Source organism: Crocuta crocuta, unplaced genomic scaffold, assembly GCF_008692635.1.
Source record: "Crocuta crocuta isolate KB4526 unplaced genomic scaffold, BGI_CrCroc_1.0 scaffold176, whole genome shotgun sequence".
In the NCBI taxonomy this organism is placed as follows: Eukaryota; Metazoa; Chordata; class Mammalia; order Carnivora; family Hyaenidae; genus Crocuta; species Crocuta crocuta.
This window is the reverse complement of record NW_027531905.1, coordinates 4738165-4764128: the sequence shown is the minus strand read 5'-3', so window position 1 is coordinate 4764128 and position 25964 is coordinate 4738165. Positions and strand designations below refer to the sequence as shown.

At 42.2% G+C, this 25964-nt stretch overlaps 3 protein-coding genes across 7 annotated transcripts in view; 2 read left to right on the top strand and 1 right to left on the bottom strand.

Moving 5' to 3' along the window:
- The window catches only part of MANSC4 (MANSC domain containing 4), a 31321-nt gene extending 27766 nt beyond the window's left edge, over positions 1–3555 (bottom strand). For 2 of the 3 annotated variants that reach the window (XM_077774559.1, XM_077774557.1), the window contains exons 1-2: positions 3430–3555; positions 1243–1778 (exon numbers count right to left, since the gene is read on the bottom strand). In XM_077774559.1, coding sequence (XP_077630685.1) covers positions 1243–1471 — 229 coding nt within the window. In that variant the 5' untranslated portion in view covers positions 1472–1778; positions 3430–3555. Of the gene's footprint in view, positions 1–1242; positions 1779–2902; positions 3003–3429 lie in introns of those variants that run through there. The other variant, XM_077774558.1, reaches the window with a different exon arrangement.
- The window catches only part of MRPS35 (mitochondrial ribosomal protein S35), a 65390-nt gene extending 57853 nt beyond the window's left edge, over positions 1–7537 (top strand). For all 3 annotated transcript variants that reach the window (XM_077774560.1, XM_077774561.1, XM_077774562.1), the window contains one exon: positions 7253–7537. The gene's annotated coding sequence lies outside the window, so the exon portion shown is untranslated. The remainder of the gene's footprint in view (positions 1–7252) is intronic.
- A 74-nt stretch (positions 7538–7611) lies between these two features.
- On the top strand, positions 7612–23225 carry KLHL42 (kelch like family member 42). The gene is made up of 3 exons (XM_077774556.1): positions 7612–8516; positions 18301–18494; positions 22765–23225. Exons 1-3 carry the CDS (start codon positions 7645–7647, stop codon positions 23214–23216), a joined length of 1518 nt encoding a protein of 505 aa, XP_077630682.1. The 5' UTR covers positions 7612–7644; the 3' UTR covers positions 23217–23225.
- The last annotated feature ends 2739 nt before the right edge of the window (positions 23226–25964 follow it).

Sequence of the window (25964 nt, the reverse complement as noted above, 5' to 3'; positions counted from 1 at the left end):
CACTGAAGGCTTATGGGAATCAGAAGCATCTCTAAGGTGAAAGTCTGAATTGGCAACCTTCTCAGAAAGATTTCCCTTTAATAAATCAATTGCTCCCTTCTGTGCCTGATTATCTTTTGAGGGCTTAGTCTGGGACAGCTTCTCATACTGTGGTCGGTTTACACCCTTCTAGTAGATTCAGTCTGCATCCCAGAAATCTTACATGAATACTTGGACAGGAAGCATTGGCAATTAATAAGTTGGTATCAAACCATGGAAAGAAAGTGTGAAACAACCAAGAGAATTATTTTCAAGTGTGTTGCTTTTGCTGTTTCTTTCCAAGTAGCTTTAAAATCTTGGAAAAATGAAGAACTAGTGAAAGAAGTGTTTAGACAATTATAGCTTGAAATTCTGCAATAATGATATGTTTTCCTAATTGTAAACCTTGATCATATTACATGGATGATGTTTAATCTTGATTCTGGATTTCAGACCAAAAAAAATCAGAATATTTTGAAAGTATGCTTTTCTTTCTTTTTGCCTTTTGACATATTTCTGCCTATGTCTTTCAAAACATCGATCACAATCTAAATTCCTATTTAATGCAACCCACATTTGGTCAACACAAGTGAACACATTTCAAAAACCTGAAATACCAGTATCACCAAGAGAACTTTGATAGGGGAATTATAAATACTTTTGAGATCAAATATGCCATATTTGGGGCTAAGAAATGTTAGTTAACCCTCAAGGAAATATTTTCACTTAGCCCTTCAGTGAGGAAAAGAAGATTCTCTGTTACCTGTAGTTTCCATGGCATTCCGGGTCATTAACAGATTTGTAAACTGAGCCAGCCCTGACCCAGACCGGAAAGGCAGTCTCAGTCTCCAGCTCTCTTCCCTCCCCATGGCTCTCCCTCATCTCCCCTAGTCCTGTTCATCTTTTTTTTTTTTTTTTAATCTATTTCTAGGAGAGAGAGAGAGACAGCGTGAGCAGGGGAGGGTCAGAGAGAGAGGGAGACACAGACTCGGAAACAGGCTCCAGGCTCTGAGCTGGCAGTCAGCACAGAGCCCGACGCGGGGCTCGAACCCACGAACCGCGAGATCATGACCTAAGCGAAAGTCGGACGCTCAACCGACTAAGCCACCCAGGCGCCCCTAGTCCTGTTCATCTTTATCAGGAACCTCTACCTAGGGCTCCTTACTTAGTCTTCATTTTGTCAGTTTCTCCTGATTCTTGCCCAGGCGTATCTTTCATACTTACCATCCTTCCTAAGGCAGCAGCTCCTGCTGCATTTCTGGCCCGTGCTTTCAGAGTAATACTTCAGGAACTGAGCTCCCAGCTTCTGAGACTCCTCCAGGTCAATCAGAAGACCCGGAAAGCGACGGATCCAGCAGTCTCTGTAAAAAATGGTGGGTGAGCAGAGAGAGTGTGAGGCCCACACCATGCTTAGGAGCAGTATTATGCTGGCTGCCACCACTGCCGCATGCATGTTCCTGGCATAAAGACTGGACGAGGAGCCTGAGTCCCAGACAGCTGCTGAAGCTGACCATCAGTCTTCTGGACGGTTTCTGGAACTTCAGAGCTGTTGCTGAGGGACTCTCTGGGAGGGTCACCTTCTAGAAAAACGAAACCAGTCTTTGACTGCATATTGATTTGTCTTTTGTTTCTTCCCAGCCGAGCCCTAAGTGACCATTTGACTTTCTGAGGTTACTTTTGAACATTTTCCAGGCCATTTCGGTACTCTGTCCTTTAGCCTCTTGAAGACGTGGATTCTCTCCTCTGCTTTTCTTCTTTTTCTGAAAGGGAATAGTCACAGACACCTCTCCCTAAGTAAATATAAAGACGAATGGAAATCCTAGCCAAGAGTCTTTCTGAGGAAAACAATAATTTAGTCACTTGATGTCAGATAAAGAAGGATCCATGTCACCAGAAACAAGACATGTTTTTGTAAGGGCACTTCTGTATAGCTTTAAAGGAAACTGTGACTGCAGATTTGTTTTTTCAATCACTTTTTTTCCTTTGAATTTACGTCCTAGTATTCAGGTTCATCAGAAAGCCAGTTTGTGCACTGGTTTACATTTCTCTTATTAAAAACAAAACAAAACTTGAAAGTAAATGAACACTGAAAAAGAAAAAAAATAGTTTTAATTTTGCAGTGATTTGGAAAACACTGAATGTGGATCCCTGTCACTTCTTGGAGCTCTGCTTCCCCTTCCACCCCCCCCCCAAAAAAAGTCTAGCCGCAAGCTTTCTTTAAAAAAGCATAAATGAGGGGCGCCTGGGTGGCTTAGTCGGTTAAGCGTCCGACTTTCGCTTGGGTCATGATCTCGCGGTTCGTGGGTTCGAGCCCCGCGTCGGGCTCTGTGCTGACTGCCAGCTCAGAGCCTGGAGCCTGTTTCAGTCTGTGACTCCCTCTCTCTCTGACCCTCCCCTGCTCACGCTGTCTCTCTCTCTCCTAGAAATAAATAAAAATTAAAAATAAATAAATAAATAAATAAAAAAGCATAAATGAAAAGCATTATAGTGGAAATTGTGGGGAAGTTCAAAATAAAGTCGTCTGTTTAATCTGTTTTCTGATATTCATGTTTGCATGTTATAAAGGAGACTTCTTTCTGAAGCATATACATGAAGGCACAGTATCTCTGAAGCAGAACTAGTTGCCAAGAAATGTGTATTCGGGAAATGATGACAGGGTTTTAAATTTCTTTCTTTCTTTTTTTAATGTTTATTTATTTTTGAGAGAGAGAGAACACAAGCAGGAATGGAGTAGAGAGAGAGGGAGACACAGATCTGAAGCAGGCTCCAGGCTCTGAGCTGTTAGCACAGAGCACAACCCAGGTCTAAATATTAATAAAATTACTTTAACTGCAAGACCAAAACATTTGAAAAGATACTAAAGGCAGCAAAAATGGCCTCTTACTTTTGTGAAGATTGTGGGTTCCATATCCTGTGATGATGTCCAAGATGACAAATTAGTTCAAAGCATAAAACTCTTGCTTTTGTGTATCCATTTTTATACAAAGCATAAGTGAAAATCAGCTTTTGGCATAATGTACTGTAATGCTCATTTAAAAAAAAAAAAAGAAGAAGATGAAGCTTTTTAATCTTGTGATCTAGGTTTCTTTTACACCTTTCGCACAATGACTCATTCACTTACTTGACAGAAAAATGTTAATATTCTTTGAATTTTCATCTCTCCACCTGTTTTGCAAAAGTTGATCACATATCCTTTGATTTTAGAAACATATAAGTTAATAATCAATAATAAGATGAAAATATTCACAAGACTGAGTGACTTTAAAAACATAACATTTCACTTTCTCCCAAGCAAAAATTATATATCATCAATTAACTCCTAATCTTGCATTAGCCACATCAACTAAACTAAAAATGATAAATACTCTATTCTATTGAACTTCTCATAGAAAGCAAGTTTCATTTGCTTACCTGCAAATAATCAGACTGTTCTGTCTGTTCCAAAGGCAAAGGGAAGAGATTTTTTTAAAGGCAAAGCAAAGGACAGGTTAAGAGCAAAAGATCACTCCCCGTTTCTCCTCGAGATTCCACAGTTGAGATTAGTTCATGCCCTGGGGACATAAACTGGAAAGTCTGCTTTCTAACCTCCTAACCTCTGTGTCTTTCAGTCACATGAAATGCAGTTTCTTTCGTGTGATATATAATTCCTTAAAGTTCTCATGTATCCTGCAGGGATAATGGAACAATGCACATTTGTTTATTCCTTTTCTCCCAATGATGTTCAAGTGAAGATCAAAGTTGCATTTGAAAGAATCTATAAGTTCCAATATAAAAGTATGCTTTAAATTTTTTTCAATAATGTTTTTGGTGATTGCATAAACATTCAGTCTGGGAACCCGGAACTTCTTGGAGCCAAGTATTTGGAAACAGAGAGAGAGAAATTGCGCTGCAGGGGCAGAGGGAGGAATCCACAACAGGTTGAGATAGGTGACCCAGAAACATCTAGTCTTACAATTTGTCCATGTGAGATGAAATTGCAGAAGCCAAAAAGCAACTGCAACTCTGAATAAAAAACTGCTCTATAGCCTTTGTACAAATTTTATCAAGTACTCAGAGCCATTACACTACTGAAGTGCAGTGATATGCTGTACGTAATTCCACCTGGATGCTCTTGAGAGGGGTTCAAAAATTGGATTCTTACGTTAAAAACTCATCTCTTCCAAGAGCCTGATTCAGTTGCTCTAGAACCAGAAGTCTCATAAATGTTCCAGGTGATTTCCTAAGATGTCCAGAGAACACTGATATAAAATGGAAGTTTTGCCTACATGAAGATGCTCAATCTGAATTAAATAGAGACAATTTTGAAGACCTGTGCTACTTTAAACTCATTTATATCGTCCCATATATTTTAGTGAAAAGAAAATATTTCAGTTTTGTTTTTAAAAAAGACGTTTTTTGGGGCACCTGGGTGGCTCAGTCGGTTGAGCATCCGACTTCGGCTCAGGTCATGATCTCAGTTTGTGGGTTCGAGCCCCGTGTTGGGCTCTGTGCTTACTGCCAGCTCAGAGCCTGGAGCCTGTGTCAGATTCTGTGTCTCCGTCTCTCTCTGACCCTCCTCTGCTCATGCTCTCTCTCTCTCTCTGTCTCTGTCTCTCAGAAATAAATAAAACATTAAAAAAATAAAAATAATAAAATAAAAAATAAAAAAGACGTTTTTTCCTGCAATATTTTGCTTTTCATTAAAGTGACACACATTTCACTTTAAAAATCCAAACCATACATGAAAGTACAAAAAGAAACACTGTTCAAGTGTTTATTTACAATCTTAATGCTTTGGTTAACATCCTTCTAAGACACATCTATAAAAAATAGATATATGAATACAATTTTACACACATGGATTCATACTGTTCCAGAAACTGTTTTTTAAAAATCCAATGTAGGGGTGCCTGGGTGGCTCAGTCAGTTAAGTGTCCAATGCTTGATTTCAGCTCAGGTCATTCATGATCTCACGGTTGTGAGATTGAGACCCACATTGGGCTCTGAGCTGAGTGTGAAGCCTGCTTGGGATTCTCTCTTCCCTCTGCCCCTTCCCCCCTAAAAAAAAAAAAAAAAAAAAAATCCAGTGTAAAATTATATATTTCAGGGTTTCTAAAGAAAGATCTACCTGTATATCCAAAGCTGTAAACGGCTCTATGGTATTCCATTCTACCTATGTACGGAAATTAACTCTGCACTTGAGCTTTCTCAGCTGTATAATAGAATAAAAAATAGTATTGTAATCCATGAAAAGTACTGAAACAGTGTCCGTCATATAATAAGCAGTCAATAAATGTTAGCTACTATTACTATTATACAATTGTTTTCCAATTTTTCATTATTAAAAGCAACACTGTGATAAACATACTTGGATTTTTTTTTCATTCTAGGTCATAAGGTATATTTTCCATAAATTCTTACAGGAACAGCTGTGTTTGACCATTCCTGTAGTCTTTTGTAAAACAGATCATGCTACTATAAAGTGTTTGAAGTGAGTCATAGTACCAGAAAGGCCAGTCTTTATTATTCATTGATCAGTGAATAACAGATCTATAAAATTACACCACCAGGTATATATATGCAATATTTTCATGAGGCTTAGAACTAATGTTTTAGATCTTTTGTAAAGGAGTTTACATTGCTTTGATTTGGTATTTCTAGATGAGCACAGAAGGCTTGCTGTGTGAAATGTAAACTGATTTGATCTTTTAAGATACTTCCAGTCCTAAATCATGTTATCATCATATCAGGGCCAAAAGGCTTACAGGTCCAATGTCCAGTATTGTCAGACTTACGCCTCAGATTCCCTGTCCAAGCTGATCTTAACTCTGATAATATTACTGTGCATGAATTGCCTTTCTAATGCGCATCATTCTTTGATAGTGATTTTTTGGGTCTGTTTTTAAAAGGCAAGAAAATACCAGTCAGAGGCATATCTATGACGTTTGGAAACAAAAGCATCATTGGTAAAAGATTCTAAAGGGACAGAGAAGAGACTAAGGGCCTGTTCTTGTTGGCTGACCCACTGAATCTGGCATTGTCGCTGACGGAGGCACAAGTAAATCCCAAGTCCAAGCCTTATTGATATAGGGTGTGTTTCCCAGCAAAATTCCCCAGCTTAAGACCTAAACTAGGGTTGGCACTATATGTTTCTAAATTCATGGTCACTCATCCACTACGAGTCTTCGAACGTCCTAACTGCACCATCACTGAAAACAGAAGTGTGAGAAATTGGTTGAGAATGGAGTTTTATCAGTAATGATTTAAAGGCCAGGTGAAACAAGGTGAAAAGCTGGAGGTTTTCCCAGTTAAAAAAAAAAAAGAGAGAGAGAGATGAATGAGGCAAGTCCTAGATTCGTCTTTGTCTCCTTCACTTTCCCCAGGGAAGCCAGAATCTACTAGAACTGTTTTCTATGTTTTTAAATTTTTAGTTCCTTACTTACGGAGTTTCATAAAGAAAATAATGAAGGACAACACCTCACTACGACCCGCTAAGTTACACAGTAAGAAGCAAAATGTAACCAAAAAGGGTGTCAAAACGATTTCATGCCTTACCAATAGGATTTTCTTCCCTGGTTTTTAATCTTTCCCCCTTCTAAATATACAATATTAAGAGATAGAGGTGGTATTAGGCGGTGAAGGAGGTATCTTATGTTTCATCAAGCAGAAATGTTCTTATGAAGAAGGTGTTATTTAACAACTTGTCATTCAAGAAGACAGACGGAGCTTGCAATAATAAAAACAAAGCCCGAACACATCTTCTTCCCGAGTTGAGGACTGCTGTAGCAGAATCTTGATATGGGAAATTTGTCAAAAAGGTTTTTGTTGTTGTTACTGTAGGATTACACCCTCTTCTCCCCCCCAAGTCCTGATCCCTCCACCCAAAGCTAACCGAACAGTATCCCCGCTCCACTCCGTCCAAGATTAATTCATATCTCATGAGCAACTCGAGGTCCTCACTATTTAGGGGCGAGCTTTCTATGCATTTCTTTGCAATGTCAAGTGAGAGACGCCAGGGAGGAGGGGTCCTCAGACAGTGAGGAGCGTGGGTACGGGACCACAGGAGGGTGGCGAGAAAAGCCACCTGTGTAGGCCAGGACCACCAAAAGCGGCCAGACCCTCTGCCCAAGGGATCGCATCGTGTCACGGGCAGCCCAACCAAACTGAAACAGGAAAAGCGATGTTGGTTACAAAACACTTCAAAAGAAGTCATGTGTTTTAACTCTGAGTTCCACTCCTGTCTTTGTTTTAACAGCATAAAGAGGAGTAACGGGCCCCAGCAGCAAGTTCAAGCTGCTCTGCTTGCCAACCCTCTCCGTCGGCTGCACCGGGCGCCCCAGCGAGCCCGGCCGAACCTGCTGCCAGCTGCCTGGGCTCTCTTTCTGCAAGATGGCTCCTACACGGTGACCACTGCGAAGACTCCGCTCTGGGTGCCATCGACGTGTGCGGGGACGGCCTCTGGGCCTCAGCCCCCTGGGACGCCATGCAGGATTGGGCTAGACGGGCGATCCCAGATGTGATGTCATTTTGACCCCCGGGACCCCAGACTCCTTTCATGCCGTTCCTCCCACGTCTGGCTCTCCTGTCGCCGATCTTGCAAAGCAGCGCGNGCTGGCGGGCACCCCCGCGGCCCCCGGCCCCCCAGCCATGTCGGCCGAGGAGATGGTGCAGATCCGCCTGGAGGACCGCTGCTACCCGGTGAGCAAGAGGAAGCTCATCGAGCAGAGCGACTACTTCCGCGCCCTCTACCGCTCCGGCATGCGCGAGGCCCTGAGCCAGGAGGCCGGCGGCCCCGAGGTGCAGCAGCTGCGCGGCCTCAGCGCCCCGGGCCTGCGCCTGGTGCTGGACTTCATCAACGCCGGCGGGGCCCGCCCAGGCTGGCTCCTGGGCCCGCGGGCCGAGAAGGGCGGCGGGGTGGACGAGGAGGAGGAGATGGACGAGGTGAGCCTGCTGGCCGAGCTGGTGGAAGCGGCCTCCTTCCTGCAGGTCACGTCGCTGCTGCAGCTGCTGCTGTCCCAGGTGCGCCTCTCCAACTGCCTGGAGCTGTACCGCCTGGCGCAGGTGTACGGGCTGCCCGACCTGCAGGAGGCCTGCCTGCGCTTCATGGTCGTCCACTTCCACGAGGTCCTGTGCAAGCCCCAGTTCCACCTCCTGGGGGCTCCCCCTCAGGCCCCCGGCGACGTCGGCCTGAAGCAGAGGCTGAGAGAGGCCCGGATGACGGGCACGCCTGTCCTCGTGGCCTTGGGGGATTTCCTGGGGGGGCCCCTGGCTCCGCACCCCTACCAAGGGGAGCCCCCGTCCATGCTGAGGTACGAGGAGATGACCGAACGGTGGTTCCCGCTGGCCAACAACCTTCCCCCCGACCTGGTGAACGTCAGGGGCTACGGGTCCGCCATCCTGGACAACTACCTCTTCATAGTGGGCGGGTACCGGATCACCAGCCAGGAGATCTCGGCCGCGCACTCCTACAACCCCAGCACCAACGAGTGGGTCCAGGTGGCCTCCATGAACCAGAAGAGGTAAGCGCCCGGCAGCGCTGCGTCTTTCCCATTCATTCGCCGGCGTTAGCTCCTTCCCCTGGCGTTTACCGGGCGGTCACAGGAGGCTGCGCCAAGGTGGCAGAGACATCTTCAGGAGTGGCGCTGGCCTTGACACTGGCAAGGCTCCCAAGGGACCGAGGACTTGCGAGGAAGAAGTGGGCCCCCTGAGGTCAACTAGCTGAGTTGTTCCCTTGCAGGTATTGCGCTTTTAGGCAAACTGCCCTCCCCCCCCCCTTTTTTTTTTTGCCTCTTTCCCAGTGGAAAAAAAGAAGTCTGTGGTTTCCTAGAAGGATACGTTAAAAGAAAACTTTCTCCAGTTTACTTTCAATCTTTTCCTTTTTACATTAAAAAAAATTATTTATTTATTTATTTATTTATTTTTTAGGCTCTAATCCTGATTACAGTGACACACTTGGCAGTAACCTGTAACGCTGTCTTTGGAAGAGTTTCTTGTTGTCACTGACTTAGAAGCTTTCTACATTGGGGCACCAATCCGTGATCAGGAGATAAACATTGGAATTGTACATCCGATTTCTTATTTTTTTTAAATTACCTTTCTTATTTTTTGATCCTCTCTTTTGCGTCTCCCCTCTTTGCCGCTTTCATCATTGACCCAAAACTTGAGCCTGGCGATGGTCACCTACAATTAGAACATTCCAGTCCACCCGGCCTTCTTTCTTCCTTCCCATCCTTCAAATCCCTCCCAACATGCACTTGGGTGACTTGGAGACAGGAAGAAGAGGAAGGGAGAGGGGCGCGAGGAGGGCCCAGAGCCATTCACAAGTTGGGGGAAGAATCAGTGTGATCCAGGAAAGGACCCTCTCCTCTGGTCCACTCGTACCCATCTCAACCCCTACATGGGCCGTACCCTAAAGTGTGGAGCAAGGAACTGGGGGACTCGCCGCTGGGCAAAGAAAGCTGTAACCATTACACGTAATTTTTTTTTAAATATTTTTATTTATTTCTAGGAGATAGAGAGACAGCGTGAGCAGGGGAGGGTCAGAGAGAGAGAGGGAGATACAGACTCTGAAATAGGCTCCAGGCTCTGAGCTGGCAGTCAGCACAGAGCCCGACGCGGGGCTCGAACCACGAACCGTGAGATCATGACCTAAGTGAAAGTCGGAGGCTTAACCGACTAAGCCACCCAGGCGCCCCAACCATTACACATAACTAAGGGTATGCCAGGCCAGGGTGGAACGGTGGCTTTATTTCTGTTATAACGTAAAATTCATCTTGGAAAGTGTTCTTTTTTTTCAGATGATAAAAATAATACATAGTTATTCTAGAAAAGTGGAAAAATGGGGAAAAAAATCAAGAAACAGAAAGAGTATCACTCCTATTCCCTCCTTCACAGAGACAATAACCGTTTGCAGGTTGGCATGTTTTCTTCCAACTCCTTTTTTAAGTGCGTTGTTTATACCGTTGAGATGATACCAATTTTAAAATTTGATATCAGAAGTGTTATTTTAAAGCAAATTATAATTAAAGCAACAAAGAAACATTCAGTGTTATGAACAGTGCTCAGATTAGGGATGGAAGTCTTTTTTTTTTTCTTTATAGGAATATCCTTTTTGTCGTTGGGGTTGGGGGAAGGTATTCCAATAATGCAAAATACGTGCTTAGAAAAATTACGAATGACATGAAAAACCAGAGTAAAAAATGGTACCTGTTGACGTACATTTATATATTTATGCATATGCATGTACCTGTAGGGGTGTGTATGCATCTTATACATACTGTTACTCTAAAGTTGATTAGGCTGTGCTGATTATTATGGCCACTAATATTTCCACTTTGAGAGTTTTTCCTATATGAACAAATGTAGAGCCATCTCACTCTTGTTAATGGCTGTATAGTATTCCAGCATATAGATGTACCATAATGTAATCAGCCCTTTCCTCATTTCATGATCATTTAAGTGCTTCTTTTAAAAAAAAAAAAATTTATGTATGTATTTTTAAAGTGACCTGCATGCCCAACTTGGGGCTTGCACTCATGACCCTGAGATTAGGAGTCCACATATTCTACCAACCGAGCCAGCCAGGTGCCCCATATAAGTTGCTTCTGTTTGCCATCATAAACAATACTATATTGAACATCTTGGCATATGTATGCCTGTTTTAGTTGGCATGTATCAGTGAGTCCTATAGGGCAAATTCCTGAAATTCCTGGATAGGTGGGCCAAAGCGTATGAATGTTTTCAATTTTGGTAGCTCTTGCCAAAGTTCCCATCAGAAAATTGTACATATTTCCTCTCCTTGCAGCAGGGTTTGAGCTTGCCAGTTCCTATACTCTTGCCAAGACAAGATATTATCATCATTTTTTACTCCAATCCAATGGGTAAAAACACTAGTGTGAATGTTTCTGCTTAGAAGACAGATTTTTCCTTTCATATATTTATTGGCCTTTTGTATATATTTTGTAAATGGTCGTTGCCAATTAAAAAGAAAATTAGTTTCTCTTTTTCATAGTCATTTCAGAAGTTCTATTTATGTATGTAGAATTAATCTCTTGTCTCTTAGGTAATGTTCCCCATGTTTTCCCCTGTCTTTAATTTATTGTAAGTCCTCAAAAATGAAATCCTCCAAGTAAGCAGGTAGGTGAAATCAGTGACTAGAGCGGTGGGTAGGAATTACCAGGGACCAGAGAGTTACCACCCCACCACAAGAGGCCTCCACCTCTCAGCCACAGCTTGTTGCTGCCACCTAGAAGTGAGGAAGGGTGTTGCCAGACAGGCAGAAACCCTGATTGTCAAACGTTGGCAACTTCTTTGACAAAACAAACATCAACAAAAACAAAAACCTTCTAGACCAGACAAATTGCAGGCCAGCACTGGCCTTGTGAGCCTCTAGTTTTGGACTTCAGATTTAGTGTGTGTGTGTGTGTGTGTGTGTGTGTGTGTGTGTCTGTGTGTGTCTGTGTAATTTTTTTAAAAGTTTCTTAGGGAGAGTGGGGGAGGGACAGAGAGAGAGGGAGAGAGGAAAAATCCCAAGCAGGCTGGGCACTGTCAGCACAGGGCTTGATGCGGGGCTTGAGCCCATGAACCATGATGAGATCATGACCTGAGCTGGAATCAAGAGTTGAGTGCTTAATGGTCTGAGCCACCAGGTGCCTCCACGGTATATTCTTATATGAAGACATTTTAATTTTTTGGAGTCAAATTTTTTAGTATCCTGTTAGCTTTTAATCTTGCATCGGAAAAGCTTCTGTAACCTAAGCATATACAAATACTCATTATTTTATAGTGTACCTTTTATAGTTTTGTCTTTTTACATTTATATCTGAATGTGTTTGGGAGTTGTTTTTATATCATAAGGTATAATGTAAAGTTATAACATGTTTTCTAAATGTTCCAGTGCCTTCAATACTCCCTGTGATTTGCAGAGCCTGTTACCAGATGCTCATTTCCTGTTTCCATATTGACCATTCCCTTTTCAATAACATACATTTATTTATTTATTATTTTTTATTTTGAGAGAGCATGTGGAAGCAAGAGAGAGAGAGAAACAGAGAGAGAAAGACTCTTAAGCAGACTCTACACTCAGTGTGGAGCCCAACCCAGGGCTCGGTCCCACAACCCTGGGATCGTGACCTGAGCTGAAGTCAAGGGTCCAACCTTAAACTGACTGAGCCACCCAGGAGCCCTGTCACGCTTTTAAATTATTGTAGCTTGGTAAACTATTTTATTGTCTCATGGACAATAAAATGGGACTGAGACCCATTTGTTCTGTTTTGTTTTAATTCTCTTAGCTATTCTTTGTACATTTTCTCCTTCAGATAAACTTTAATTTTTTTTAATGTTTTATTTTAGTTTTTGAGCGACAGAGAGACAGAGCATTAGGGGAGGGGCAGAGAGAGAGGGAGGCACAGAATCTAAAGCAGGCTTCAGGCTTTGAGCTGTCAGCACAGAGCGTGACGTGGGGCTCAAACCCATGAATATGAGTTTGTGACCTGAGCTGAAGTCAGACACTCAACAGACTGAGTCACCCAGGCGCCCCACTTCAGATAAACTTTAGAATCAGTTTGTCAAGTCCTGTTAGAATTTTGACTGGGATTACCTTGTGTTTATCAAGTTGGAGGAGGATTCATAGTTTCGTAATACTTTGCAGCTAGATAAATGGTTCTTTTTTCCATGCATTTATTTAGGTCTTTTGGCCCTTCAGGAAAGGTTTCTTTTATTAGCTTTGTATAGTCTGTATATATTTTTTATTACAGTTTTTCTCAGATATTTTCTAGTTACTGGTTTTTTCTACATAGATGTTTTTTCCCACCAAGTTTTTTTTATTGGATGTCATATGGGAATTTGTAACCTTCATTATCTCTCTCGTACTTAGATTCAGACCTGACGTAAACTAACTGGGAGATCCTTCCTGAAGTCTCAGTTGGTCTAAATATTCAAACTCTGTGCTTCTCTAGCATACTGTCCACCTTGAATTGAAATTTTCTGGTTATGCTTGTTTCTCTCCCTTCCATTCAGGGCCAGTTCCATGTTTATGTATATTCCTACTGCTAACATGGTGTTCAATAAATAATAGATGCTTAAAATGCATAGTTGTTTTGAATTATGGGAATTATGGAATGTGTTATGTTATTATAATAAAAGTGAATGTATGATTTTATGTTTTAAATGTAACATTATAGTATTTTTATCTTGTAACAGCCATTATGATTATTTAGAATAGCTGAAAAATAATAAGTAACATTTTTTTTCTTTTTAAATTTTTTTTAATGTTTTATTTATTTCTAGGAGAGAGAGAGAGAGAGACAGCGTGAGCAGGGGAGGGTCAGAGAGAGAGGGAGTCACAGACTGAAACAGGCTCCAGGCTCTGAGCTGGCAGTCAGCACAGAGCCCGACGCAGGGCTCGAACCCACAAACCGTGAGATCATGACCCAAGCGAAAGTCGGACGCTTAACCGACTAAGCCACCCAGGCTCCCCAATAATAAGTAACATTTAATTGAACATTTACCCTGTAATAGGTAATGTTCTTACTTCTTTGCATATGTTATTTCACTTATTTTCACAAAGACGGTCTTAGCCACGTTCCCATTTTATAGACTCAGAAACTGAGGCATAGAAAGTTATGGAAATTGCTAAGGTGCGTAATGAGTAACCAAATTGTAAATATCCATTGGATAGATAGAGCCATTTAAAATATCTACAGTTTAGCTCTTAGACTAGCAATGACCATCTTAATGCAGTTTTAAAAATTTTCTTTGTAAAAAAAAAGTTTTTTTTAATTATTTTTTTCCAAGAAGTGGACCACAGATACTTTGTGGTACTGTGCTGTGTTTCAAATGTTCATTAGCTTTATGTCCTCATTTTTCTAGTCACTGTTGGATGAACAACAAAGATGACATGGCTTCTGTCCTTAAGGAGTTTCTAACTGAGTTTAGATGATGAAACAAGTAAAAATGAAACCTAGAATGGAATTGTTGCTTGGTAATGTGTCTAACACAGTTTCTGGAAACACCGGAGGAAACCTAGAACCTTGATTAAAAGCAGATTTTGGCCTCTGGTCACACAGCATTTCATATCTACCCTGATTCACTGCCTTTGTGATGTATCTGTACTGCTTTACTTTGACAAAGGGGTCAAATGCGGAACAGCCCATTTTCCCCAGGGACTAAAACAGTGTGGTAGTCTCAGCATCTTAAATGGTAAAGGACAGGCACGAACCCTAGTATGGAGAGATTCTGTAAAGCCCTTCGCACTCTGGAGAAAATGGTGCTACATGACCAGTAGTGAACCACCTCCCCACCCCCCATGAAAAAAGGAGGGGAGGAAGGAAGGAAGAGATGGAAGGAAGGAAGAGCTGGATGGAAGGAGGGAAGGAAGGAAGAGATGGAAGGAAGAGATGGAAGGAAGGAAGAGATGAAAGGAAGAGATGGAAGGGAAGGAGGGAGAGAGGGAAGGGAGGAAGGGAAGTATGTTAGTGTTGTGCCCACACACTTGAAAATGGCAATATGAGTAGATAGCAGTCTTTGAGAGGATGCTTTGAAGTGCAGGGATGCAACACTGCCCAGTGGTCTGAACACGGATTTGATTTCAGGAGTTGTCAGGATAGAATTCTTCACATGTAAAAGCTCGTGTGCCCCCAGTATTACTCGCCTTCCCTCCTCACTTTAATTGCTGATAACTGGCAGGAACTGGCCACTGTTGCAACCATCAGTTCATTAATTCCTCTATTTCTAATGTTGCATCTAGTCTCTGCAATTGCCTTTCTCTTTTGTTCTGAAATGGGAGTTCTGCATGTGAGTATAGCAAGGCTGGGGGAGAGTGAAGTCTCCTGGCAGAGGTGGAATTACAGATGTCAGCCTTGGTCGCCCCCTTTTTCTCTGAACCAAAGATGAGTATTGGGGGGCCCTTCTAGAGTCATGGAACCCTGGGGAGATTTTGTCCTCTGTGGTTACATTGCAGTGGAGCCCGAGAATAGAGAGTAGTGTGAGGGAAAGAAAACTATGTGTCTGTTCATCCTCTCCCTGCCCCCACCTCTCTGTGTTTTTGGCCAATAGTTTAAGTTGTTTTGTGTGCTGGGGTTTCTGAGACAGGGTAGTAGGTAGCAACCGCGACCACTTCTGTTCCTAGCTTTTGCTTTCTGCCTTCCCTGGTCCCTAGGGAAGGTTAGTCTGTAGGGAAGCTGCAGAAGGGGAAAGGACCCAAAGATGTGAGAAAAGTTCTTGCCATTTTGCTCTGATGTTTACTTTAATGGGAACAAACTTCCTATGTAGCAAGCCATGACAGTGGTTTACGTTTCTTGAGCTCTTACTCTGGGCTACATGGTGTAGTCAGTTTCAGATGTCACTTCCTGTTTCATCCTCACAGCATGTCCCCAAAGGGGAGACTGAGACTCAGTGAGTTTAATTAGCTTGCACAGTTTCAGGGCCAGCACTCTAAGCCACCCAGACGTCTGGTCACCTGCCTCCCTACAGTTGTATGTAGCTACTGTTAATCTGTGCACCTGTGTTCAGCGTGTTTTATGTCACTGCATTTTTAAGGATTTAATGACCTCTTTTTGCCTTAAAGTCAAGTAGAAATTCACTTTTATTTCTATTCACTGTAAGTCAGTCAAGTATATAGCCACAACACATCATTATTTGGCTTAAAAATTCTTTTTACCCCCTGAATGTAGTGTGTCAGGGATCAATATTAAGAAAATATTGTAGCGATAATATATGTTTTTTTAAAAATTCATAGGTTGGATTCATACTTTTATCATTCTGGAGGTGAAGAGTAGAAGAAAGTTGCAAATGGAGTGCTACACAGTGAGAATTTATGGACGAGAAAGCACTTTGTACATAATTCCAGATGTTATGGCAGTGACTGTTGCAGTTAAGAAATGAGAAGCAGACCTTCTTGGAGTTGAGAGATGTAGGCTTCTGACATGCAGAAAAGCATTTCCTCTTCTGACCTCTTTCTATTTTTTTTTTTTTAATGTTTTATTTATTTCTAGGAGAGAGAGAGCGTGAGCAGGGGAGGGTCAGAGAGAGAGGGAGTCACAGACTGAAACAGGCTCCAGGCTCTGAGCTGGCAGTCAGCACAGAGCCCGACGCGGGGCTCGAACCCACAAACCGTGAGATCATGACCTAAGCGAAAGTCGGACGCTTAACCGACTAAGCCACCCAGGCGCCCCTCTTCTGACCTCTTTCTGCAAGTGTTCCCCTTTTCAGCTCTTACTGTGTGTGATACTGTGTTTTTCCCTACTTCACAGATGGGGAAACAGGCTCAGATGACCTGAGACTCAGTGACTCGTCCAAGGTCACATAGCTGTTGAGTAGTGGAGCTGAGATTTCCCCATATAAACCTTGGCTCATAATCCTCGGCAGTGTCTCTTCATTAAGTGGTCTGTTTTGGGGTGGCAATTTCATCTTAAAATCAGTCTTGAAAAGTTTCTTCTCTTCAAGTGTATTTGAGCGTGCCGGGGTCTGGAGAGATGGAACTGTTTATGTTTAACTGCCTATTCATTCAGCCCTTACATGTTTGCTTAGGACAAATGATTATGCTGGATGAATATTAAAAACTGTTTTGATCTTACAAAATTTACTATCTGTGTACCTTTGGGGAGCAAAAACAAATTGTGGGCTGGTAAAATTTAGTGCTTATTTACAAGCTTTATTTCCTTTGGTTCCCCAAATTTGCACACATAGAGAGGGCATCATGGTCAGATTTTAAGGACCATTGGCAGCAGGAAAAGTAAGCAACATGAACCAGAGACCCCCCAGTAACTGCCACCCCAGCGAAGTCTGTTGGCATGAAATCCTGAACGGCTGGCTGGGTTTAATGGACAATATGAGGTTCTTGTTGAAGAGTCCTCTGTTCATTCTCTGATTTGAAAAACAAAATGAAACCAGAACTCATTTACACATACACATTTTATGCACCTTTGAAAACACTGTACTGTAGGTGGCCAGTTCTAGCATGTTCTATGTCATAGTGCATCAGTGTTTATTGAACACCTGTTCACGGATCGGGCATGGACGTCTTATTCACTGTTTCTTCTTCTTCTGTCCTCTTATGTACGGTTTTCATTATTTGTGGTCTCTACCCTGTTTCTTTCTTAGGATATTTTTACTGTTGAAGATATTGTTGTGTTGCCAGTAGATGTGACTTCTAAATTTACGTGGTCTACTTTCTTTATTTCAAACACTGGAAAACAGAGAAATTATCTTATCTCTGTGTAGTACTTGCTGATAAACTGTTTGCTGTAATTGTCTTGACCGTCATGTGATGGGTATTACCCCCATACTGGAGATGAGGACGTGGGGTGTTTGGGCCAGGGTCTCCGGATATGTGCTTTAGATCTTTTGGTTGCATTGTGCTCTGCTAACACTACAGTAAACTTGAGACTGGTGCATATATCATGTAGACTGACCCAAATGTTTATCCTGTCTGGCCTTCAAGGAGTCCGTTAATCTCTGTGAGCCATATTGAAACAAATTAGTTTTTTCTTTTCAACGCAAAAGTTGTGAGACTTTTATCTAGCATCTGAAGCCAATGAGCAGTGCTTAACTGTGTCACTGATACGGGGCTTAACAGCAGTGTATTCCCTTTTTACATTTTTTTTTCTATTATGGTAGGTGAGCATTTGTTGATTTTAGTATTTGTTGAGTTAACATGTGTAAGTATCCTAAGAATGCTGTTTCAAAATATGTTTAATTATTTCAGTGCTTTTGTACCCCTGCATTATTTGTTGTGAAGCAATATGTAGGGTGCCCTCATATGGAGCGGGGGGCAAGTGATCTGTGTGGGTGCCCTTGTGGTAGAGGGGTCTCTGAACCACCCTTCAGTGACCACCCTTAGTATATGCCTGCTGTGTAGGAGGAGTTAGTGTGTACCTAAGATAGATCCTACCCACTAGGTGGGAAGAATGGGAAACATTCTGAGTAGACAGACAAGGGATTGAGGTGGTTATGCATCTCTCCATCAGCACTTGCTCCCACTGCTAAAAGAAGTATTAAGTTTACTGTATACAGAATATCTTTGGTTCTTGGCCTAAGACTAAGCAAGACTACTCTCTTGCTCTATTGAATTGCTTATCTCCAATGGCAAAAGCTTGGAAAGTGCATCATTCTTATGAATTCTAGGGGTAAGAGTGAAATTTGAGATGTCATTTGGTCATTCCTCTGTCCCCGGACACCCAACGTGGAGAGCTAATTTTCTTCAGATATCCAGCACATTCCACACTCTGCTTTAGCAGTTCGTGCCATTGTCTTACTTCTTAAGATCAAAAAGAACTGACTCTCTGGGCCTTTTGTATCTTTCAGGTCTAACTTCAAGCTTGTGGCCGTCAGTTCAAAACTCTATGCCATTGGTGGGCAGGCCGTTTCTAATGTTGAGTGTTACAATCCTGAGCAGGATGCGTGGAATTTTGTGGCACCCCTCCCAAATCCTCTGGCTGAGTTCTCTGCATGTGAGTGTAAGGGGAAAATTTACGTCATTGGAGGATACACTACCAGAGGTAAGTGAAAGGGCTAAGTAAGTGGTCCTCTTCTGCGTGAGCTTCTTCAGCCTGGGGAAGGGCAGGAGGGCAGGAGGGCGCCAGAGGAAGCACTCTGGCATACATTGTGATCTTATACGTTAAATACTGTATATTTACATACCTGGGAGGAAGAGAGTTGTATATTATAGGGGTGGTTTGGACAGGAGGGACCTTTGATGCTTCTGTGTGAGCCTGAGAATTGAATGGGGTAGAGGGAGCTATGAAGAGAATATGTATTTTCTTTTTGTTTTGAAAACCCACCCTTGTGGTCAGTCGTCCTGTGACTTGACTGGGTAATCCCATCCTTCTTCCCAAACACATCTAACACAGAATTTAGGGCCAAACATCCTTGCGGATCTTTGTTTTCACTTTCCCCCTTTTTGAGCACAAATATATCAGATGGTTTCCAGAAGCTCAGCCCTAGGCTGTTGTCCACATATCACAGGAGGGTCTTAAGAGACACGGATGTAAGAGACTCTCTTGATCCAGAGGTGAGAGGTGGTTGTGCTCTTTATTGAACTGCACGTAGGTGTTTTTCACTTTTTTGGTGGGTATTGGATAGTTAATCATTTGGAAATAAGTTTCTCTGGTAGGTTTTATACTACTGTTCTTGGTAGGAAGCGTCTCACATGGTAGTGATAGAAGAGAGCATGGTTGTGGTAAGCGAGGCAGCCGTGGGCCACCAGGAAAAGCTGTGTCTTTTCCTTTCATCCCTCTCTCCCAACTTGTGTCCACATTACCTCTTGTGGACAAAGACATTTGTTTCTTCATTTGGTCTGCCTGTAAAACACTCAGAACTTATAAACAAGGTGTAACTGGACTCTTAGGACTTTTAGCTACGTTGAAGTAGTAGAGTTACCATTTTATCTCTCCTTTGCGGTACAAGATGGGAGGGCAGAGCTCTCCAGCCCTGGGTGACAGTAAGCATGGAGAAATGATGCTGATGTGCAGCTTTGTAAAGGACAGAAATCCACATGCTAATATGGTGTAGGTGCCAAAAAGTATTCGTACCATAGCCAAATGTGTCTTGTTTTGGGGATTTATGTTAGAGGAAGAAGTTCAATGTAAATCATATTATGAGCATCTGGTTTAGTGTGTGTGTGTGTGTGTGTGTGTATGTGTGCGTGTGCGTGTGTGTGTGCGTGCGCGTGCGCACGCACACACAAAAGATTCTGAGTAACAACACATCTTCGAGTATCTCTAAACAGTTGATCTGGTGGAGAGGATGGTGAGTGGTGCTTTAGTCTCCTGTGGCCGACTTAGCAAACTTAGGCACAACTTAGTGGCCTAAGCCAATAGAAATGTATTCTCTCACAACTCTAGAAACCAAAAGCCTGAAATCAAGTGGTGCCTTTGAAGGCACTAGGGGAGACTCTTTCCTTGCCTCTTCTAGTTTTGATGGCCCCACACGTTCCTTTGCTGGTGGCTGCATCACTCCAGCCTCTGCCTCCCTCTTCAAGTACCTTCTTTTCTGAGTGTACCCGTGTCCTTTCCTCTTCTGTCTCTCATAAAGACACACTCCTCATTGGATTTTAGGGCCCACTGGATAATCCAGGATGATCTTCCTTTCTTGAGATCCTTAACTTAATGATATCTGCAAAGCTCTTTTTCCCAAGTAAGTTTACATTCAGAGTTTTTGGGGGTTATGAGGTAGACATATCTTTTTGGGGGTCACTGTTGAACTCACTACAGGTGCTGTTTATGCATTTAAGGAGAGGCAGTGACCAAGAGGAGTACATGGGAAGCAGTGAGTTGTTTTTGTTTTTTTAAACATCCTCAAGTTTTCATCACTGTAAAGCTATTCCCAATGTCCCTCTCTAGTGACTCTCCACTGAAGATAATTGTCAGCTTTTTTGTTATAAATAATAGAAAAAAAAAGAGACCTAGCAGTCATTTCTCTTACCGTCAACATTGGTGTTCAGGTTACAGTGGTCAACTTTATATACTTAACTAAACCATAGACCCCAGAGAATTCTTGTGTATGCGTATGTACCTCTGTGTGTGTCTGTGTGCCTTTTCTCCCGGGAAAGTAAATACAGTTATTTACTTAGGACCATTTCTAAGAATTCTGATCCTCCCTAGATTTTGTCACACAGAATGCACCTTGTGGGCTGATATAATGCACACATATCCCTTGACTTCCCTCTGACCAGGAGTTGGGATGCATTGACAGGCAGCCCTTTAATCCAAAGAGTACTCTCCTGGTAGATTTCCTAGTTTTTCCATGACCCTGGCTGAGCAAATGTTCTTTAGATTTGACCTGGAAAACCCTTGCTTGTGTGTTTTCTAGTTCTTCAAGCCACTACTAATGTACCTTCTTCACTTGGGCCACCCACGATGGTTCCTGTCCTGGGCTCCGCAAGCCACATACCTGTGATGGGATGGTTGGGTGATGCGGATGGATGGATGTTTGTGTAAGGGTTGAAAATGGGTTTTTTGAGATGAGAGGGCAGGACAGTTCCTTGGACTCTGAAACACCCCTCCTCTTCTGCTTGGGATCTTCCCAGTTCTTCCTAATGGTTACCTGCATTTAAAATAAATCGTAATTGTCATAAAACAGAATGCAGGGCTCAAAGTTGCATTCTTAGTCTGCTGACTTAAGTTAGGTAGACTTTTAAAATTTAGTAAGTAATAGTTCACGATTTTTATGATGGCTACTTGATTAGATTAATTCTATGTCAGGCACTGAGGACATGAAAAGAAATTCAGTAGAGAGCAATAGTAACCACTCAAGGGAAGAAGGGTGATTTGTTAAAGTTCAGAGTCTCCTATAAATGTAAAAGTGAAAAGATTATTCCACCAACTCAAACCACCTCATCATGGTCTGGGCTCTTGTTGGGTGAGGAGAGAAAACATTTACAGAGGACCTGGGAAGACCTTCAGACCTGGGACCGAGAGATGCATGGGAGGCTCACTAGAATAAGTCCTTTGTTCATGTGGTGGGAAGCCAGGTTACTAAGGAGCACTTTTCGATAGACTGGTAACGAAATTCCCTTGGACTGTCTCCTAGGATGAGTTTTATCACAATAGCTATAGCAAAGAGAAATACAGGGAGGTATTAGTGTGGGTGGAAAACAGAAGGACAGTTTCCTGAAGCTGTAACAATTGTGGAGCTTCTGCAGACGTGCGGACACGTGCACACGCAGGATTTGGTCTCCTTTTAGTTCTTTCTGTGCCCTCTTACGAGCACTCGCCTTGGTACCAGAGGCCGTGGTGGAGCTCTCTCCTCACTGCCGACGGTGGGTGGGTCCTTCTGTCTCCGGAGGAAGCATCTTACCCTGTACTTACACGACCGTTCCCAGACCGAGTTGCCTCTTCCACGGATGGATTTTGTTGTTTGTTTAAACAACAACAACAAACAGAAAGTTCATTCTTTCTGATAACTCAGAGCATGTTTTTCTCCTGCTGAGGCTAAAATATTCCATTTATTCTTTCCTAGAGGAGAAGAGGATAAAACAGAACAATTAAAAAAAGAAAAACGAAACTAGATGTTTTAAATCTCACGAGCATTTTTCAAAAAAAGAGTAGGCAATATTTTTTCCTTAAAACAGCTATGAATTCAAGGTAATGGTAGAGCAGTCTTCCATCTACTTTCTGATTTTATCCACACAACTAGCCGTCTGTTGTGAAGCAGGCACGGGGAGAGGGAAGGGCCTTTGTTAAGTTTGTCTCTGCTGCTGCGGTCAGGAAATAGGATTGCCAGGTGATCCCACAGCTGATGGCCACACGTGAGACTTCTTGGGTTTCTCTTGACTTGGCAGTTATGTGTTATTGCATTTAGACAACCCCTGAAGATCTTGCTTGGCTTACTTGTCTCGTGTAGAAGAGTTGGTTGTTAAGAGTAGATCCTTGGGGGTTGGCCTGCCATCTGGATTAAGAAGTCAGTAATTCTGCAGATATTGAGGAGAGTTCCAAGGCCCCGATTCTGTTTTTGTCGGACTGGTGGTTCTGAAATATGGAGGGATGGCAGGGAGGAGGAGATGCTCTAGTCACAGCTGGCCGTGTCCTGGCCCTGTTGATTTGGGGAGCCTCCCAGGGAGGGGACGTGCCCGATGAGAGGCGAGGGAGATGATTCCAAACAGATCTCCTGTCGCCACTTCAAAAACCACCATCCAACCTCTGCTTCTCTGATATAGTTTTGCCTCTGTGCTACCGAATTATTCTGGTTGGGGTAGGTGTTTGTGACTGCCGAGGCAGGCGGTGGTGTGACTGTAGCCATGTCATTCTGAGGCTGCTTTCTTCATTTCAGACCGCAACATGAACATTTTGCAGTACTGCCCCTCTGCCGACATCTGGACGCTCTTTGAAACATGTGATGTCCACATTCGCAAGCAGCAGATGGTATCCGTCGAGGAGACCATCTACATCGTGGGGGGCTGTCTGCACGAACTGGGGCCCAACCGGAGGAGCAGCCAGAGCGAGGACATGCTCACTGTGCAGTCCTACAACACGATCACGCGGCAGTGGCTCTACCTCAAGGAGAACACGTCCAAATCCGGTCTTAACTTGACTTGCGCCCTTCACAACGATGGCATCTACATCATGAGCAGAGACGTTACCCTGTCGACCAGCCTGGAGCATCGGGTTTTCCTCAAGTACAACATCTTTTCAGATAGTTGGGAAGCATTCAGGCGTTTCCCAGCCTTTGGACATAACTTGCTGGTTTCCTCTCTCTATCTGCCCAATAAAACAGAAACATGACTGAACTGACTTAGAATTTAAAAGTAACCTGGTTCAAGACAAAAACAAAAACAGAAACAAAAAAAAGAAAGAAAGGAAAAGAAAAAAACCCGTAGTGTCCTATTTCAAGGGAGACCAATTTCTAAAGGGAAAACATGGGTTAAAGTAGGTCACGTGTACAATAGCTGTAAATAAGCTTACTTAAACTAATTACTTGAAAACTTGCGGAGAAAAGAGACCAACTTTATTATTTTTTTAATTATTGATTTTTAAATGATGGGAACAAATCCATGATAATATTTTCATCCAAATATGATACCCTTGGGCCACTGACTGAACCTGATCATCAGAAAGAAGATTCATTGTGTCTGCTTTAGTAAAGGGCCAAAGCCAATAATTGACATTGAATGGTAAAGATCATTTTGATATCTGTGTTCTTTAGGTCACTTGAAATATCATTAATACCTTGACAAGTTTTTTGTTTTTGTTATTCATTCTTCATTTACTTGACAAACACTTATGTTAACACTATCATTCACCCTCTTCTTCCCTCATTCATACTCATGTATACTTTCCAGTGGTTTAAAATAGGATTCTAGGTTTAGGTATTTTATTTGCACACTACTTTCCAGGAAACTTACAATGATGGGAGCCCACAGTGAGTCATTGCAAGCATCCGGTCCACCCAAAAACTTGCATAAAAACATGCAGCTATTTTTCCAAACTCTTTGCAATTATGTGTACTGAATAGATAGGCAGATATAACTTCTTATTTCATGTATGTGGCCGATTGGAAATTTATGTGGTCTGATAGGTTGCAGTGCTAGGCATTCTGTGTTGTTTAAAAGAGAAGATATATTGTTTCAAAGGATGGAGATAAATATATATATTTTTGAAATCGAGTCTTAAATGAGAAGGGGACACCAAATAAGAAAAAATAGTTTGCCTTTAAGAGTTGCTTTTAATGAATGTATTGGACTTAGTTGTTTTTTTTTAAGATAAAACAGATGCCTTTATCATATTTGGATGAGGCATCTTTGTAATTTAATCTTAGCCTTTTAATTCATGCTTTGTTTTTATGAGGTAAGGTGAGGATAGCTGTGAAACGTTTGTGCTAGAGAGGGGGAGAAGCTCTTGTAGAAGTGGAATGGCTTCTGGTGGTATTTCTGAAATTAGGTATTTCTGAAATTTAACTAGGTTGTTAAATCAGGTGGAACTCAGCTCAAGCAGTCGTTTTCAGTAAGTCAGTTGACACGAGTAAAAGCTTCTGCCAGTGAAAGGTCAGCATCCCTTACAGAAATTTTTTTGATTGAAAAACTCTTTCTGAATTTCTCTGATCTTTTGTAATGGAATCAGTGAATCTGTGAGCTGGATTCTGTCTTTCTGTTATAATATTCCAGTACAGCAGTACAGACTTTGAAGAAAGTCCCACAGAAAAACAGAAATGGTGACGGCACATTCTTGCATTCACCAGACACCCAGCACCTCCGGTGTGCATTCACTGTGCGGATGTGGCGCAGGGGAGTCGGTTCTTCAGCAGAGTTCTTAAGTGTATCAAGAGTCACTACGGAGTTTCTTTACAACCGTGGCCTCCTAATATAGTTAACTATAACTTTAAGGGCCTGGTTGTAAAAATTTTACTTGCACAACTTTTCAGGAATACTTCTATTAAGTGAAATGAGGCAAGACTTTATTGTGGACATGGAGACAGATCTTTGATCTTGTCACCAATAATCATATCAGTACTCTACTTAACACTATTTAAGGGTTTTTAAGCCATATCCATTTATTTGCAAATACGTAGCCTTTAAAAAAGAAACTGAACTGAAATCTTGGGGATGGTACTTTAATAATAGATTTTTATTAATTTATATTCATTATAGAATTGAATTTCCAGTGATCCATAATTTCATTGCATATATTTAAAAATCTAATTTATTTTAGATAGTGTTAACTTTTGTTGTGACAGATCTTAACTTTTTTAAAGCTTAACCTTGTATATTCAGAAGATCCTAGCCAGTTGAATTAGTTCTAAACAAATTAGACCTTAGCTTGTAAATAACCACGTCATATAAAATGTAATATTGTGGCTGCCAACCAGTTTTCTTCCTCATTACATTCTTTGGGTCCGTTTTCCCAATGCCAACAATTAGATTCTTGGACCAAGTGAAGGCATACTCTGATCCACAAAGCTCTTTTTATAAACCAGGTTTGATGTGTGTGTATATGTGCATATTATCTGTATGTATGTGTGTGTGTGTGCACATGCACTGGCATATTATTAGCTCTAAGATACACGACTTCTAACAAAGTTTTGTTACTCTGGGCTGCCAGGGGTACTTGGGCAAGGCGGAATGTGCAGTAGGAACGCATCTGTGCATTTGGCACATCTTCCTGCTCTGCACAGCAGCTATGTTGGCATTTTGAGGATAATTTTAATTTAGCTGTGTTCTCTTGTTGATGCCAATGTTGTATTCAAGACTCTACCTATGATGAGGATAATGTTGCTTTGAAAATTCCCTGTCACCCCCCCCAAGGACTTTGCTTTTTTATTAAGTTTTTATTTTAATTCCAGTGTAATTAACATACAGTGTTATATTAGTTTCAGGTGTACAATACAGTGCTGTTTGATGATATCCCTCTATTTCCTTCCTTTCTCTGAATGCTTTATCCTTTACTGAAATGCTTCTGAGGGTTGCCAGCCTCCCACTGTGGAGAAGGGAGTTGCTGGGGGACCCCTGTGGTAGCCAATCCCCCCCCCCCCCCCCC